The sequence below is a fragment of the Ornithorhynchus anatinus genome, chromosome 2 (genome assembly GCF_004115215.2).
Source record: "Ornithorhynchus anatinus isolate Pmale09 chromosome 2, mOrnAna1.pri.v4, whole genome shotgun sequence".
Taxonomy (NCBI): domain Eukaryota; kingdom Metazoa; phylum Chordata; class Mammalia; order Monotremata; family Ornithorhynchidae; genus Ornithorhynchus; species Ornithorhynchus anatinus.
The window spans coordinates 170,296,833-170,315,013 of record NC_041729.1 but is presented as its reverse complement, the minus strand read 5'-3'; the positions used below and the strand labels follow the sequence as shown (position 1 = coordinate 170,315,013).

The 18,181-nt window shown below is 51.3% G+C and overlaps 1 protein-coding gene, 1 long non-coding RNA gene and 1 gene segment (V, D, J or C); 2 read left to right on the top strand and 1 right to left on the bottom strand.

Annotated features, from left to right (window-relative positions):
• Positions 1 to 498: 498 nt before the first annotated feature.
• On the bottom strand, positions 499 to 11,740 carry LOC114809206. Its single transcript, XR_005659797.1, has 4 exons — positions 11,654 to 11,740; positions 8,976 to 9,571; positions 5,299 to 5,414; positions 499 to 640 (listed from the first exon to the last, which is right to left on the bottom strand). It is a non-coding gene; the product is annotated as an uncharacterized LOC114809206 (long non-coding RNA).
• Positions 11,165 to 12,206, top strand: LOC114809204. The segment is given in 2 exon segments: positions 11,165 to 11,491; positions 11,616 to 12,206. Coding segments are annotated over 2 exon segments (561 nt in total).
• A 1,679-nt stretch (positions 12,207 to 13,885) lies between these two features.
• Positions 13,886 to 17,651, top strand: LOC100681399. The gene is made up of 5 exons (XM_039914756.1): positions 13,886 to 14,120; positions 14,238 to 14,663; positions 16,128 to 16,216; positions 16,718 to 16,837; positions 17,508 to 17,651. Exons 1-5 carry the CDS (start codon positions 14,072 to 14,074, stop codon positions 17,649 to 17,651), a joined length of 828 nt encoding a protein of 275 aa, XP_039770690.1. The 5' UTR covers positions 13,886 to 14,071.
• The last annotated feature ends 530 nt before the right edge of the window (positions 17,652 to 18,181 follow it).

The window sequence follows — 18,181 nt, the reverse complement described above, 5'->3', positions numbered from 1 at the left end:
TGTGTATTATGTACATATTTATTATTCTATTTATTTTATTAATGATGTGTATATATCTATAATTCTATTTCTCTATTTTGATGGTATTGATGCCTGTCTACTTGTTTTGTTTTATTGTCTGTCTCCCCCTTTCTAGACTGTGAGTCTGTTGTTGGGCAAGAATTGTCTCTATTGCCAAATTGTACTTTCCAAGCGCTTAGTACAGTGCTCTGCACAAAGTAAATGCTCAATAAATACAACTGAATGAATCTGTGAGCACCTCCTCGACCTCGGAAAGAAACGAAGGATTCTGATACCACCCCACCCTACTTTCTCTCCCAGAATCTCTCCCATAAACACACACAGAATCACACATATACACTTCAAATCCATACCCTGCCCCACAGATTCCATATGTAACATGGGCAGGGAGCAGGGCAGAGAAGGGGCAAGGGTGCCATCAGGCAAATGGGAGAAGGGGGAGAGGAGAAGGGTCATGGGGATGGACAGGGAGAAACATCAAAGTGAAAATCGTTTATTTTTCCAGACTCAAGCAAAGGGAGAGCCAGGGAGCGGAGCCATCAGAACTGCACCAGACTGGATCAGAGGTTGTATCTAGGAATTCAGATCACCTCCTCCTGTGCAAGGGACCCAACGTAGCCTATGGGGAAGAGAGCACATTATATCACAGACAGGTTTGCCCATTGGGACCCAAGGAGTCCAGATGCCACAAAGGACAAGGGGGAGGGATGGGGTTGGTGGGGAGGAGTGGGAAATGGGAGACACCTCAGTCCAGGTCTGCTCATTGTAAGCACTCAGTAAATACCACTGATTGATTGATCGACCCTTCCATGGATCCCCAGTTGACTCCTAGGAGTAAGTGAATCCTAGGCACATATGGGAAATCCCCTGGCTGGGCTGTCCAGGCCCCAGCTCCAGCTCTTTAGAGAAGCAGCGTGGCTCAGTGTAAAGAGCACAGGCTTTGGAGTCAGAGGTCATAGGTTCGAATCCCGGCTCTGCCACTTGTCAGCTGTGTGACTGTGGGCAAGTCACTTCACTTCTCTGTGCCTCAGTTACCTCATCTGTAAAATGGGGATGAAGACTGAGCCCCACGTGGGACAAGCTGATTCCCCTGTGTCTACCCCAGTGCTTAGAACAGTGCTCTGCACATAGTAAGCGCTTAACAAATATCAACATTATTATTCCCTGGCAGCATCTGGCCCCTGGCCTCTGCCTCCTGCTGTCTCTCTCCTTCCCCCACAGGCCCCATGGTCATGGGAATCCCCCAGACCCCCAGGCACCTGCTGGGTCAAACAGGGAAGAAGGTGATGCTGAGCTCATTTATTCAAATGCATTTATTGAGCGCTTACTGCATGCAGTGTGGACCCCTGGCCCAGGTCCTACCACTGACCTGGAATGCCCTCTCTCCTCACAACTGCCAAACTCTCTTCCCCTCTTCAAAGTCCTACTGAGAGCTCACCTCCTTCAGTAGGCATCCCCAGACTGAGCCCTCCCTTTCCCTCTGCCCCTCCTCCCCTCCCCATTGCCCCTACTCCCTCCCTCTGCTCTACCTCCTTCCCCTCCCCACAGCACTTGTATATATACATATATGATTTTTATAACTCTATTTTATTAATGATGTATATATCTATGATTCTATTTATCTATTTTGATGGTATTGATGCCTGTCTACTTGTTTTGTTTTGCTGTCTGTTACCCTCTTTTAGACTGTGAGCCCATTGTTGGGCAGGAATTATCTCTATCTGTTGCCGAATTGTACATTCCAAGTGCTCAGTACAGTGCTCTGCACACAGTAAGAGCTCAATAAATATGATTGAATGAACGAATGCAGAGCACTGCACTAATCGCTTTGGAGAGTACAAAAATAAACAGGCACATTCCCTTCCCACAAGGAGCTTACAGTCTGAGGAGGGGAGACAGATATCATTGCAAATAAATAAATTACAGATAGGTACATAAATGCTGTGGGACTGGGAGAGCGGAAAACAAAAGGAGCAAGTCAGGGTGACACAGAAGGGAATGGGAAAGAAGAGGAGGTGGGGATTAGTCAGGGAAGACCTCTTGGGGGAGATGTGCCTTCAGTAAGACTTTGAAGGCCGGGAGAGAGTCACTGTCGGATTTGAGGAGGGAGGGCATTCCAGGCCAGAAGCAGGATGTCGGTGAGGGGTCGGTGGCAAAATAGACAAGATTGGGCTACAGTGAGAAGGTTAAGATTAGATGAGCGAAGTGTGCAGCCTGGGTTGTAGTAGAAAAGTAGGGAGGTTAGATTGAAAGAGAACAAGGCAATTGAGTGCTTTAAAGCAAATGGCAAGGGGTCTTTGTTAGATGAGGAGGTGGATGGCCAACGACTGGAGGATCTTGAGGAATGGGGAAACAAGTCCTGAACGTTTGTGTAGAAAAATTATCCAGGCGCTGCATGAAGTATGGACTGGAGTGGAACGAGACAGAAGGCTGGGAGGTCAGCAAGAAGAGTGATGCAGTAATCCAGGTGGGATAGTATTAACTTGGTAGCAGTTTGGATGAAAAGGAAAGGGCGATTTTAGTGATGTTGTGAAGGTGGAACTGAGAGGATCCAGTGATGGATTGAATATGTGGGTTGAATGACAGAGAGGAATCAAGGATAATGCCAAGGTCACAGCCTTGTGAGACAGGGGTAGGAGGTGAGACGGGGGTAGGAGGCAGAGGAGGAGCCCATGAAGGAGACTAAGAATGTACATCCAGAGAGATAAGAGAAGAACCAGGAAAGGACAGTGTCAGTGAAGCCAAGGTTGGATAATGTTTCCAGGAGAAGGGGGTGGTCGACAGTGTAAAAGGTAGCTGGAGGTCAAGGAGGATTAGGCTGGAGAAGAGGCTGTGAGCTGTGAGTGGGATGAGAACCAAGATGAAACGACAACAGTAATAATAATAGCAGTAGTAGTAATAATTATTGTATTTGTTAAGCGCTTACTATGTGCCCAGCAGTGAACTAAGTGTTGAGGTGGATAAAAGCAAATCAGGTTGGTCAGAGTCCCTGTCCCACATGAAGACTCAATCCCATTTTACAAATGAGGTTACTGAGGCACAGAGAAGTGAAGTCACTGGTCCACGGTCACATAGACAGGTGGCAGAGCCGAAATTGGAACCCAGGACCTTCTGGCTCCCAGGCCTGTGCTCTATCCACTACTCCGTGCTGCTTCTCTATGTTCTTGTACCAGCAGGACCTGGGACTGGAACTGCTGCTGATCCATTCTTCGCAGGCAAAAGACCATACCCAGCAAGGAAACATCCTGCAGGGATATTCGGTTTTTCGGAGGAGAAGCTCTTCTCCCTGACCCTGGAGCCTGTGGGCATGAACCAGTCATTGCTGTATTTCTGCATAAGCCATTAACCACAGAACTACAGCCTCCCTTCTGCCCTGTGCACCAACTTGCCCTGTCCGGATCAGGAAGCAGGAGGCTGGTAGGGGGATTGAAGGCCCACAGACCTCGTTTAGCCTCCAACTCCCTGGACAAGGGCTGGAGATTCTGGGCCTGGGACCAGTTGAAGTGCAGGGGCAGGGGCAGAGACAGTCACCCCAACCTGGACATTTCCAGTGGGAATTTTTACTCCTTTGTGATTCCAAGAAACCAAGCTCAGCATCCACATCATACACCTTGGCTTTCTCTGCCCCAGTAGCAGGGAAATATAAGGTGAATGAAAAACAGCATGGCCTAGTGTATACAGCATATGCCTGGGAGTTAGAGGATCTGGGTTCTAAACCCAGCTCTGACACTTGTCTGCTGTTGACTTCGGGCAAATCAATTAACTACTCTGTGCCTCAGCTACCTCATCTGTACTATGGGGATTAAGGCTGTGAGCTCAGTGTGGGACAGGGACTCTGTCCAACCTAATTAGCTTGTATCTACCCCAGCTCTTAGTTCAATGCCCCTAGCACACAATAAGCACTTACCAAATACCATTTAAAAATAAAAAGGCCCAGATGTCATGCGGAACAGTTTGTTGAGGTTCCTGCTCATTTTTCCATGGGGCACCATCTTCAGGGAGTCCTCTTTGGCAACCAAGTGGGACCACTGGGGCCAACTGGATGGTCCCCATTGCCCCCATCTGCAGTGTGACTTACAAGAAGTGTGGCCCAATGGATAAAGCACGGACTTGGGAGTCAGAAGGATCTGAGTACTGAATCCAGCTTCACCACTTATCTGCTGTGGGATCTTGGGCAAGTCACTTAATTTCCTTGTGACTCAGTTACCTCATCTGTAAAATGGTGATTAAGACTTTGAGAAAGACTATTTCTAACCCCATTATCTCGTATTTACCCCAGCGCTTAGTACACTGCCTGGCACATAGTAAGCACTTAACAAATACCACAATTGCTGTTATTATTAAGAGTCTATTCAGTTTCCCATTCCTCCACCCGAAACCATCTCTCCTCTCTCATCTCCTCATCCCTCCTCACCTCCGCCAAACTAATTCTCTTCCCCTCTTCAAAACCCTACTTAAAGCTCACCACCTCTAGGAGGCCCTCCCAGACTGAACTCCCCTTTTCCCTCTGCTCCCTCTACACTCCCCCCTTCACCTCTCTGCAGCTAAGCCCTCTTTTCCCCCTTCCCTCTGCTCCTCCCTCTCTACCTTCCCATCCCCTCAGCACTGTACTCGTCCGCTCAACTGTATATATTTTCACTACCCTATTTATTTTGTTACTGAGATGCACATCACCTTGATTCTATTTATTTGCTATTGTTTTAATGAGATGTTCATCCCCTTGATTCTATTTATTGCTATTGTTCTTGTCTGTCCGTCTCCCCCGACTAGACTGTAAGCCCGTCAAAGGGCAGGGACTGTCTCTGTTACCGATTTGTGCATTCCAAGCACTTAGTACAGTGCTCTGCACATAGTAAGCGCTCAATAAATACTATTGAATGAATCCCTCAGCTCTTTGCCTTCTCCCGCTGACACTGTCCCCCAAGCCCGACCAGCCGTTGCTCCACTTCTCCACAAGGAGGGGGCAGTATGACCTTTTGACAGCTTTTAGCTCTGCATTTTTCTACACTCAACTCTTCCCCCAAAAGTGGTTACATTTTTGACTGCATCAGTTCTCGACCTGCACCATGGGTCCCGGTTCAGTGTGGCTGGTGGTCGTTTGTCTCCTGGGAGCAGGTGGGTCCTGGGAGCAGATGGGAAATGCCCAGCCTGGTCTGGCCAGGCCCCGATTCCAGCCCTTTCCCTGGCAGCATCTGGTCCCCATGCTCTGTCTTCTGTTTTCCGTCTCTTTCCTCCGTAGGCCCCACAGATGCAGGAGTTACCCAGACCCCCACACACCTGCTGGTCCAGACGGGGACAGAGGTGGAGCTGAGCTGTGAACAGACCATGAGTCATAATCAAATGTACTGGTATTGGCAGGATCCAGGTCAGGGCCTTCAGCTGATGTATTCCTCCTTTGGAAAAGGAGACAAGAACGAGGATGTTGCCACAGAATTTGATGCTGATCGGAAAGAAACACAGAGTTTCTTCCTCAATCACTATGCTGTGAAGACGACAGACTCAGCACTGTATTTCTGCGCAAGCAGCAGACACAGTGCAGCAGGGTGCCCTCTGCCCTGTGCACGAACTTGCCCTGGCCCGTGGCAGGAAGTGGGATGGCAGAGAGCGGGCTGAGGGGAACAGAGACCAGTTGAACACAGAGTCCATGCCGTTGCCCACAGCATGAACAAGCATGGATTGAATCACCCCAAAATTTAGCTTCCCAGTCATCACCGATACATCATGTCAAGGATCCAAACCTGGTTCTACCGTGGCCTCATGCATTTCCATCAGTAATAATGGCGATAACAACAATAACATTAACAATAGTGTCATTTGCTAAGCACTTACGATATGTCAAACATTACACTAAGTGCTGATGTAGACCCAAGACATTTAGGTTGGACATAGACCCTGTCACTCACTGGGCTCACACTGTAAGTAAGAGAGTAAGGCTTTAGTCCCCCTTCTGCAGATGAGGTTACTGAGGCACAGTGAAGTGACTTGACTAAGGTCATACAGCAGACAAGTGTCAGAGCAAGATTAGAACACAGGTCTTTTGACACCCAGGCTTGCGTTCTATCCATGTGGCCACACTATTCGTTCATTCAATAGTATTTATTGAGCGCTTACTATGTGCAGAGCACTGTACTAAGCGCTTGGGATGAACAAGTCGGCAACAGATAGAGACAGTCCCTGCCGTTTGACGGGCTTACAGTCTAATCGGGGGAGATGGACAGACGAGAACAATGGCACTAAACAGCGTCAAGGGGAAGAACATCTCGTAAAAACCGATGGCAACTAAATAGAATCAAGGCGATGTACAATTCATTAACAAAATAAATAGGGTAACGAAAATATATACAGTTGAGCAGACGAGTACAGTGCTGTGGGGATGGGAAGGGAGAGGTGGAGGAGCAGAGGGAAAAGGGGAAAATGAGGCTTTAGCTGCGGAGAGGTAAAGGGGGGATGGCAGAGGGAGTAGAGGGGGAAGAGGAGCTCAGTCTGGGAACGCCTCTTGGAGGAGGTGATTTTAAGTAAGGTTTTGAAGAGGGAAAGAGAATCAGTTTGGCGGAGGTGAGGAGGGAGGGCGTTCCAGGACCGCGGGAGGACGTGACCCAGGGGTCGACGGCGGGATAGGCGAGACCGAGGGACGGCGAGGAGGTGGGCGGCGGAGGAGCGGAGCGTGCGGGGTGGGCGGTAGAAAGAGAGAAGGGAGGAGAGGTAGGAAGGGGCAAGGTGATGGAGAGCCTTGAAGCCTAGAGTGAGGAGTTTTTGTTTGGAGCGGAGGTCGATAGGCAACCACTGGAGTTGTTTAAGAAGGGGAGTGACAGGCCCAGATCGTTTCTGCAGGAAGATGAGCCGGGCAGCGGAGTGAAGAATAGACCGGAGCGGGGCGAGAGAGGAGGAAGGGAGGTCAGAGAGAAGGCTGACACAGTAGTCTAGCCGGGATATAATGAGAGCCTGTAATAGTAAGGTAGCCGTTTGGGTGGAGAGGAAAGGGCGGATCTTGGCGATATTGTAGAGGTGAAACCGGCAGGTCTTGGTAACGGATAGGATGTGTGGGGTGAACGAGAGGGACGAGTCAAGGATGACACCGAGATTGCGGGCCTGCGGGACGGGAAGGATGGTCGTGGCATCCACGGTGATGGAGAAGTCTGGGAGAGGACCGGGCTTGGGAGGGAAGATGAGGAGCTCAGTCTTGCTCATGTTGAGTTTTAGGTGGCGGGCCGACATCCAGGTGGAGACGTCCCGGAGGCAGGAGGAGATGCGAGCCTGAAGGGAGGGGGAGAGGACAGGGGCGGAGATGTAGATCTGCGTGTCATCTGCGTAGAGATGGTAGTCAAAGCCATGAGAGCGGATGAGTTCACCGAGGGAGTGAGTGTAAATGGAGAACAGAAGAGGGCCAAGAACTGACCCTTGAGGAACTCCAACGGTTAAAGGATGGGAGGGGGAGGAGGCTCCAGCGTAGGAGACCGAGAATGATCGGCCAGAGAGGTAAGAGGAGAACCAGGAGAGGACAGAGTCCGTGAAGCCAAGGTGAAATAAGGTATGGAGGAGGAGGGGATGGTCGACAGTGTCAAAGGCAGCAGAGAGGTCAAGGAGGATCAGAATGGAGTAGGAGCCATTGGATTTGGCAAGAAGGAGGTCACGGGTGACCTTAGAGAGAGCAGTCTTGGTAGAGTGGAGGGGACGGAAGCCAGATTGGAGGGGGTCTAGGAGAGAATGGGAGTTAAGGAATTCTAGGCATCGATTGTAGACGACTCGTTCTAAGATTTTGGAAAGGAAGGGTAGTAGGGAGATAGGACGATAACTGGAGGGGGAAGTGGGGTCAAGAGCGGGTTTTTTTAGGATGGGGGAGACGTGGGCATGTTTGAAGGCAGAGGGGAAGGAGCCCTTGGAGATTGAGTGGTTAAAAATAGAAGTTAAGGAAGGGAGGAGGACAGGGGCGACGGTTTTAAGAAGGTGAGAGGGAATGGGGTCCGAGGCGCAGGTGGAGGGGGTGGCACTTGCGAGGAGGGAGGAGATCTCCTCTGAGGATACTGCAGGGAAGGATGGGAAAGTAGGGGAGGGGGTTGTTGGAGGGGAGGGGAGAGGCGGAGGGGTGACTTTGGGGAGCTTAGACCTGATCGTGTTGATTTTCGTGAGGAAATAGGTGGCCAGATCATTAGGGGTGAGAGATGGGGGAGGGGGAGGAACAGGGGGGCCTAAGGAGAGAGTTAAAGGTCCGGAACAATCGGCGGGGGTGACGGGCATGGGTGTCGATGAGGGAGGAGAAGAAGCTTTGCCCGGCGGAGGAGAGGGCAGAGTTAAGGCAGGAAAGGATAAATTTGAAGTGTGTGAGGTCGGCTCGGTGCTTGGACTTTCGCCAGCAGCGCTCAGCAGCTCGAGCATAGGAGCGTAGGAGGCGGATGGAGGAGGTGATCTAGGGCTGTGGGTTAGTGGAGCGAGAGCGGCGGAGGGAAAGGGGGGCGAGAGAGTCGAGATGAGTAGAGAGGGTGGAGTTGAGAGCGGAGACCCGCTCGTCGAGAGTGGGAAGAGAGGACAGGGCCGCGAGGTGAGGCGAGATGCTATTGGAAAGACGGATGGGATCGAGAGAGCGGAGGTCTCTGTGGGGCAGTAGCGAAGATTTGCAGGGGGAGGGAGTGTGAGAGCTGCATCTATGGAACAGTGGTGTCACTCTCTGGGTCCTGGGACAAAGGTCACATGAGGTTTTTAGAAAAAATCACCCAGAGCTCCAAGAACGTCCGTTTTACCGTTTCTACATCCTCATTTGTCAATACACACACACACAAGCAGACACACACACACACATACAACCACCCCCCACCCCCACCACCGGAAAAACGAACAAACGAATCTCAAACCTCATAACCCCACTTTCTTTATAGAATCTCAACTACTCACTTACCTCCCTTCTTCACACATAGCCACACACAAACACACGTGCACACACACACACACGGACTTCTGACCTCAGACCCCTTCCCATTTCTGCACAGCGTCCATCTGTGGCATGATCAGGAGAGTGGGCAGGGAAAGGGCTGGGGCACACAGAGAGGGACACAATCAGTCTCAGGAGAAGTGGGAGAGAGGAGAAGGTCCGTGGGCACAGGCAGGGAGAAATGCCAATGCAGAACGTCTGATTCAAGAATGCATGTGGGTCATTTCTCCAGACACAAGCAGCAGGAGAGGTGGGAGATCAGAGCCAACGGAACTGGATCAGGCTGGGACAGAGGTTGTTCCTGGAAATTCAAATCTCCTGTCCTTAGAGGGCAGGCCCACCTCTGTGCAAGGCACCCAATGCAGCTTATGTGGAAGACAGCGCATTGTGACATCACACACTTGGCCAGTGGGACCTGATGAATCCAAGCCCCTCACTCCGGGGTAAACAGCCCTGAGCTGGGAGACGTCCAGTCCGGACCCGACCCTGCCATGGACTCCGGGCCAGTGTGGTTAGTGGCCGTTTATCTCCTGGGAGCAGATGAGTCATGGGCGCAGACGGGAAATCTCCGTGCCTCTTTCCCTGGCAGCGTCTGGCTCCCGGCCTCTGCCTCCTGACTTCTATCTTCTTCCCCCACAGGTCCCGCGAACAAAACAAAACAACATCATCAAGATAAATAGAATCATGGAGATATACACCTCATTAACAAAATAAATAAGATAATAAATAGTATAAACATATACCCATAGGTATATATCATCATATACTCATATGTATATATCATCATATCCCAACTGGATTACAGCATCAGCATCATTTCTGAGCTCCCATCTTCCTGTCTCTCCCTGCTTCAGTCTATACTTCATTCTGCTGTCCGGATTATCTTTCTACAGAAATGCTCTGGGCATGTCACCCTCCTCCTCACAAACCTCCAGTGGTTACCTATCAATCTTTGTATCAGACAAAAACTTCTCCATCACCTTGCCCCCTTCTACCTCACCTCCCTTCTCTCATTCTACTGTCCAGCCCGCACACTCTGCTCCTCTGCTGCTAAACTCCTCACTGTGCCTCATTCTCACCTGTCGCGCCGTCGACCCCTTGCCCACGTCCTATCTCTGACCTGGAATACCCTCCCTCCTCACATAGGCTAAACTAGCTCTCTTCCCCCCTTCAAAGCCCTCCTGAGAGCTCACCTCCTCCAGGAGGCCTTCCCAGACTGAGCCTCCCCTTTCCCTCTGCTCCTCCCCTCCCCATTCCCCCTTGCCATCCCCACAGCACTTGTGCTTGTCACTCCCCTTCTTAAACATCTCCAGTGGTTGCCTATCAACCTCCTCTCAAAACAAAAACTCCTCACTCTAGACTTCAAGGCTCTCCATCACCTTGCCCCTTCTTACCTCTCTTCCCTTCTCTCTTTCTACTGCCCACCCCGCACGCTCTGCTCCTCTGCCACCCACCTCATCACCATCCCTCGGTCTCGCCTATCCCGCCGTCGACCCCTGGGCCATGTCCTCCCGTGGTCCTGGAATGCCCTCCCTCCTCATCTCCGTCAATCTAATTCTCTTCCCCTCTTCAAATCCCTACTTAAAGCTCACCTCCTCCAAGAGACCTTCCCAGACTGAGCTCCCCCCTTTCTCCCTCTGCTCCCTCTACCCCCCCCTTCACCTGTCCGCAGCTAAACCCTCTTCTCCCCCCCTCCCTCTCCTCCTCCCCCTCTCCCGTCCCACCTCCTCAGCACTGTACTCGTCCGCTCGACTGTATATATCTTCATCACCCTATTTATTTTGTTTATTTTGTTTAATGAGATGTACATCACCCCGATTCTATTTATTTGCCATTGTTTTTATGAGATGTTCATCCCCTTGATTCTATTTATTGCTATTGTTCTTGTCTGTCCATCTCCCCCGATTAGACTGTAAGCCCATCAAAGGGCAGGGACTGTCTCTATCTGTTGCCGACTTGTACATTCCAAGCGCTTAGTACAGTGCTCTGCACATAGTAAGCGCTCAATAAATACTATTGAATGAATGAATGAATACATATTTATTATTCTATTTCATTAACGATGTGTACATATCTATAATTCTATTTATCTATTTTGATGGTATTGATGCCTGTCCACTTGTTTTGTTTTGTTGTCTGTCTCCCCCTTCTAGACTGTGAGCCCGTTGTTGGGTAGGGACTGTCTCTGTTGCCAAATTGTACATTCCAAGCACATAGTAAGGACTTAACAAATACCACAATCATTTTTATCATTGTAATTATTATTACAGTTCTCTTAGGAATAGTGAAGTGAACATAAAAAAACACCTTGAGAGGGATCAGAATCATGGGTAGAAGGCCTCTGGACTCACCCTCCACTGCCATTCCCCCAGGGCGGTGCCAAAAAGCAGGGTCAGTGACATCACAACACAACACAGACCAAGCCAACACAAACCACTGATAATCTAAGCTTCAGCGCCTCGACCTGGGAGACGGTCCAATCCGGTCCCAACCCTGCCATGGGCCCCGGGCCAGTGTGGTTGGTGGCCTTTTTTGTCCTGGGAGCAAGTGAGTCCTGGGTGCAGATGGGAAATTCCCCAGCTGAGCTGTCCGGGCCCCAGCTCCAGCCCTTTCCCTGGCAGCATCTGGTCTCCGGCCTCTGCCTCCTGCCTTCTCTCTCCTTCCCCCACAGGCCCAGCGGACGCCGGAGTCACCCAGACCCCCAGATACCTGCTGGTCCGGACGGGGACGAAGGTGATCCTGAGATGTGCACAGAACATGGCCCACGACGCCATGTACTGGTATCGGCAGGACCCGGGGCAGGGGCTGCGGCTGATCCGTTTCTCCAGTGTCAAAGGCTCTACTGAGGAAGGAGACATCCCACAGGGATATTTGGTCTCTCGAGAAGAGAAGGAGTTCTTCCCCCTGACCCTGGGTTCTGCGAACACGAACCAGTCGTCGCTGTATTTCTGCGCGAGCAGTGTAACCACAGCGCTGCAGTGTCCCCTCCGACCCGTGCACGAACCTCCCCCGTCCGGGGGCAGGAAGCAGGAGGCCCGGAGGGGGCTGAAGGGCCACAGACCTGGCTCAGACTCTGACTTTCTGGACAAAGGCAGGACAACCTGGTCCCTGGAACCAGCTGGAGGACAGTGCCGGGCAAAGACACAATCGAACCTGACTTACTGCAGTAGCAACTACAAATAATGATATCAATCATGATGATAATGATGAGGACAGCCACGAAAGAGAAGCAGCGTTGCTCAGTGGAAAGAGCACGGGCTTGAGAGCCAGAGGTCAGGGGTTCGAATCCCGGCTCTGCCACCTGTCAGCTGTGTGACTGTGGGCAAGTCACTTTACTTCTCTGTGCCTCCGTTCCCTCATCTGTAAAATGGGGATGAAGACTGTGAGCCTCATGTGGGACAACCTGATTCCCCTGTATCTACCCCAGCACTTAGAACAGTACTCTGCACATAGTAAGCGCTCAATAAATACTACTGAATGAATGAAAATGACATTCATTCATTCAATCAATCACATTTATTAAGCGTTTACTGGGAAGAGAGCACTGGGAGTGAAGCGCTTGGGAATGAAAAATACAATAATAAACAGTGACAATCCCTGCCCACAATGAGCTCACAGTCTAGAGGGGAGGAGACAGGAATCAATCAGCTGTCTATTGTTAAATTGTACTCTCCCAAGGATTTAGTACAGTGATTTGCTCACAGTAAGCACTCAATAAATGCGATTGAATGAGTTAATGGCTGTCTCCCCCTCTAGATTGTAAACTCATTGTGGGCAGTAAATGTGTCTGCTTCTTGTTGTATTCTCCCGAGCGCTTAGTATAGTGCTTTGCACAAAGTAAGCGCTCAATAATACGATTGAATGAATGAACCCCTCTCCCTGACACCCCCACGCGCCTCTTCCTTTCCCAGGACCCACCTCATATCGAGACCCTACCTCTCGGTATGCCAACACTCTCCTTCTGTCCCCTCCCTAATTCCCAACCCCATCCCCTTTCTCTTGCCATTCCTAGGTCAGATCAACTTCAAGACCTGTCAAATCCCCATGGTGTTTCCCCAGCCACAGCCCCAGGATCCATCCTAGGTCCTGGGGATTCCCAATCCCTGGCCAGAGGGGGCAGCCCCGATCCCTGCGTGATAATAATAATAACAATGTTGGTATTTGTTAAGCGCTTACTTTGTGCAAAGCACCGTTCTAAGCGCTGGGGTAGATACAGCATGGGGGTGGAAAGAGCATGGGCTTTGGAGTCAGGGCTCATGAGTTCGAATCCCAGCTCTGCCGCTTGTCAGCTGTGTGACTGTGGGCAAGTCACTTAACTTCTCTGTGCCTCAGTTCCCTCATCTGTAAAATGGGGATGAAGACTGTGAGCCCCACGTGGGACAACCTGATTCCCCTATGTCTACCCCAGCGCTTAGAACAGTGCTCGGCACATAGTAAGCGCTTAACAAATACCAACATTATTATTATTATTACAGGGTAATCAAGTTGTCCCACGTGAGGCTCACAGTCTTAATCCCCACAGAGTAAGCGCTTAACAAATAACATTATTTTTATTATTTACCTCAGTTACCTCATCTGTAAAATGGGGATTAAGACTGTGAGCCCCATGTGGGACAACCTGATTAATTTGTATCTACCCCAGAGCTTAGAACAATGCTTGGCACATAGTAAGCGCTTACCAAATATCATCATTATTAATTCAGATCTGCTTTGCACGGCAAAAATTAAAAAAAAATAGTGGTATTAAGCGCGTACTATGTGCTGAGCACTGCTCTAAGCGCTGGGGTAGATACAAGGTAATCAGATTGTCCCACGTGGGGCTCACATTTTTTTATCCCCACTTTACAGATGAGGTAATTGAGGCACAGAAAAGTTAAGTAACTTGCCCAAGGTCACACAACAGACAAGTGGCAGAGCCGGGATTAGAACCCACGACCTCTGACTCCCAAGCCCGTGCTCTTTCCACTAAGCCACGCTGCTTCTCAGCAAGCCCAACACAGCCTACGGGGAAGAGAGCGCAATGTGACATCACATACTCGACTAACGGGACCTGAAGAAACCAAGCCCTACATTCTGAGGGGAAACAGCCCCTACCCGGGAGTCGCCCAGTCCGGCCCCGATCCCGCCATGAGCCCCGGGCCACTGTGGTTGGTGGTCATTTGTCTCCTAAGAGCAGGTGAGTCCTGGGCACAGATGGAAAACGCCCAGCCTGGGTTGGCCGGGTCCCAGCTTCGGCCCTTGCTCTGGCAGCCTCTGGCCTCCGGCTTCTGACTTCTGTCTCCTCCCCCCGCAGGGCCCGCGGACGCCGGTGTCACCCAGACCACCAGACACCTGGTCACAGGCCGGGGACAGAACGTGACCCTGCGTTGTAAACCCATCACTGGACACCCATATGTGTACTGGTACCAGCAGCAGGCGGGCCGGGGGCTGCATTTCCTGATTTACTTCCAGAACTCGAAAACAATGGACGAATCAGGGCTACCCAACGACCGCTTTTCAGCTACGAACCAGGATTCGTCTTCGAAGCTGTCAGTCCAGAACGCTGAACCTGGAGACTCGGCACGGTATTTCTGTGCGAGCAGTGTCTCCACAGCGCTGGGGCCCCGGCCCTGCTCCATACACAAACCTCCCGCCTGCACCAAGAGAGTTGGTCGGTGGGAGAGCACGAGGGGAGGACTCGGAGGGAGGGGGATGAAGACTTCAGCTATTCCCACGGAGAGTTGGACCGCCCCTCCCGCCCCCCCGCCCCCCTGCCCCGGCCACCCGCTCCCCCACCCCACCTCCATCTGCTCCTGATCCCCGGCTTTGCAGCGCTCTGCGGCCGAGCAACTGGTGGGGAGAGGAGGAGGGGGCACCCGACCCCTGGATTCAAAGCCGGCTTCACACAGGATAAACCAGAAGCCGAGATAAACTGGGCGCAGGGTGGTGGGGGAGGGCAGGTAGTGCCGCGGCCTGGAAACAGCTATCAGAAGATGCTCCCACGACCACAGCTGTCTGTGAAAGCAGCTCAGAAAGGAACAGCAGATTCTCCTCCCAGCCCGCCCCCACGACTTTCCTACATGGCCAATTCTCCTCCGCATCTCCTCGAAACTGTCACTTATCGTCCTTTCCCCCTCTCAGGAGACAGAAACTAACAGTACTGTGTCCAACTCTATTTGCTTGAATTCATCCCTGCACTTAGTACAGTGCCTGGCACATAAGCGTTTAACAAATACCATTATTTTTATTATTATTAATAAACCCTGACTGTCCATAGTGTCCTTTGTTACCGATAACATGGCCCATGGTTCCAGAATAATAATGATGATATAATAATTATATTTGTTAAGCACTTACTACTTGCCAGGCACTGTTCTAAGCGCTGGAGTAGATAGATACAAGATAATCAGGTTGTCCCACGTGGGGCTTGCAGTCTTAATCCCCAATTTACAGATGAGGTAACTGAAGTATAGGGAAGTTAAGTGACTTTCTCAAGGTCACACATCTGAGACGTGGTGGAGGGGGGATTAGAACCCACGTCCTATGACTCCTAAACCCGTGCTTTTGCCCAAAGCAACCATGTCCTTAACCTCCCGCTAAAGGTCTAATGAAAAACAAAGGTGAGAGAGTTTCCGGGGGAAGGATTTTTCATCAGCGTCTCAAGCCTCCGTGGCAGCTCTGTGCGCTTTCTTGCCATATGTCCTTGTCCTCTCCTCTGCTTAGAAACTCAACTATTGGTTTCAAGGTCTTCAACATGTGCTTCTCCTCTACTCAGAAACTCAATCATTGGTTTCAGGGTCCTCAATATGTGCGTCTATTTCAGCTTTCCTCCTCTCTTCTCCCTATCCCATAGCTTAAAGTTGTGACAGCTCTCAACCTGCCCTCCAACTTTAAGGCACTTTTAACTCTCCCTTCTGCGACCCACTGTTTAATACAGTACGTTAGGCACAGTGAATACTCAATAAATACCTTTAACACCACATCAGAATGAGACTCCCCACTCACTCTGAGAAAACCTCTTGCAAAGCTGCCAGCTCCTCCAGGATGGCTTTTCTGGCCTAACCCCTACTTCTCTTCATGATATACACAACAGGTACCCTTCCCTGAGAAGTGTGTAGTTGTTCATCAATTCTCTTTATTTCACTAATCGTTTGTTCACTATTTTTCTTTTCCACCGCTCACCCCCCCGCCCCAACCTGGCCAGAAAGTGCTGCTGACAGTGTCTTCCTCCTCCAGCATCCTCTGCGCCCCTTCCGTTTCAGCAAGGTTCTCCAGGGCTACCGGATGGCGGCAGTATGAAGCTGTGATAACTTTGAACTGTGAAAGTTGCTCCTCTAGACTGTAAACTCGTTGTGGGCAGGGAACGTGTCTACCAACTCTCCTTCTCCCAAGGGCTAAGTACAGTACTCTTAGAACAATGCTGGACACATAGTAAGGCTTAACAAATACCATTATTATTATTATCGTTCCCCAGGGGAGGTGCCAGCAGGTAGGGCACTGACCACACACACAGAACCAGTCAATCCAGAGCACAGAAACACTGAGCTCTGCAACTCTCCGACAGGGGGAAGGAGCCCCAAGCTGGAAGACCCCCCAGCCTAGCTCCCGCCTCGGGATGGACCCCAGGACATTTTGGTTCGTGGCCGTTTGTCTCCTGGGGGTGACCACAAACACCAGAGTCACACAAACCCCCAGATACCTGCTGTCCCAGAAGGGAGAGAATGTGACGCTGAGGTGTGCCCCCATAACTGTGCCCCCATATCTGAGCACTTCTATGTGTTCTGGTACCATCAGGTTCCAGGGCAAGGCCCCCAGATGCTCTTCTCCTTCTACTATAAGGAAGAGCGAGAGAAAGGAGACCTTCCCAAGAGATTAGCCACTGAGCAGCCAGACGCCTCTCCCCTGCGCCTCACGGTGAGCGTGCTGGCCCCCGGAGGACTCGGCGGTGTATCTCTGCCCCAGCAGCAAGAACACAGCGCTGCCGGACCCGGCCGCCACCTGCACAAACCGACCCTCCCTCAAAGCCACCAGGAAGGGGATGGGGCTGCCGGGAGCAGAGACCCCGCTCCGCCTTGGGAGGTTTGGGAGGCTCATCTTTCTCCCCTAGCCCACCTGCGCCCCCTCCCCACTGCGCCCCTCGATGCCCTCGGACCCGGCTTATCCAGCTCCCTTTCGCCCGGCAGGTTGCAGCTTCTCCCTCCGAGGGCACAGTCTCTTCCCCCTGTTTCCTGCCTCAACGGCCCCCTCTGATGTGGGCGAGGGGGTGCAGAGTGGGGTGGGGGAAGAGGTGAGACACTATCCAGAGGGGATACACCCTTGTTCCACGGAGCACATGTGTGATCACACACACACGCACACACACAAACACGCACACACAAACACACACAGACCCTAGCCCACTTCCCCACCAGACTGTCCCCTCCTGCAGCCCCATCCGGTAGCTCCACACACTCTCCAGGACTTCGCCGGGCAGGCACGGATGGCACTGGTCCAGGAACCACCATAGGCAGTGGGGCTGGTTGGAGGTGGCAGGGCAGACCCTGAAGGGCATTCAGGGCCTCTGTCCTCTCACTCCTAAATTTAGCTCCTATTGCGATTTTTGCCAGTCAAACTGTACTGTCCCGCAGCTGCGGGCAGGAATCCCTCTCTCCACACCCCCTCTTCCTATGGGGAGGCTCCCCTACACGAGGGATCCATCAGCGACCTGCTGTTGCCTCCTGGATTCTAACAATAATTAATAATAATAATTAAAGTATTTATTAAGGTCTTACTATGTGCCAGGCACTGTAAGCGCTGGGTGGATCCAAGCAAATCGGGTTGGACACAGCCCCTGTCTCACGTGGGACTCAGTCTCAATCCCCATTTTCCAGATGAGGTCACTGAGGCCCAAGACTTTCTCTAACAGAGAACTCTAACAGAGAACTTTCTCTTCTCGTTAGAGAAGCAGCGTGGCTCGGTGGAAAGAGCACGGGCTTTGGAGTCAGAGGTCATGGGTTCGAATCCCGGCTCGGCCACTTGTCAGCTGTGTGACTTTGGGCAAGTCACTTAACCTCTCGGTGCCTCAGTTACCTCATCTGTAAAATGGGGATTAAAACTGTGAGCCCCACGTGGGACAACCTGATTCCCCTGTGTCTACCCCAGCGCTTAGAACAGTGCTCGGCACATAGTAAGCGTTTAACAAATACCAACATTATTATTATTATTATTACTTTCACAAGGTCTCTCAGCAGACAAGTAGAGGAGCCCGAATTTAGAACT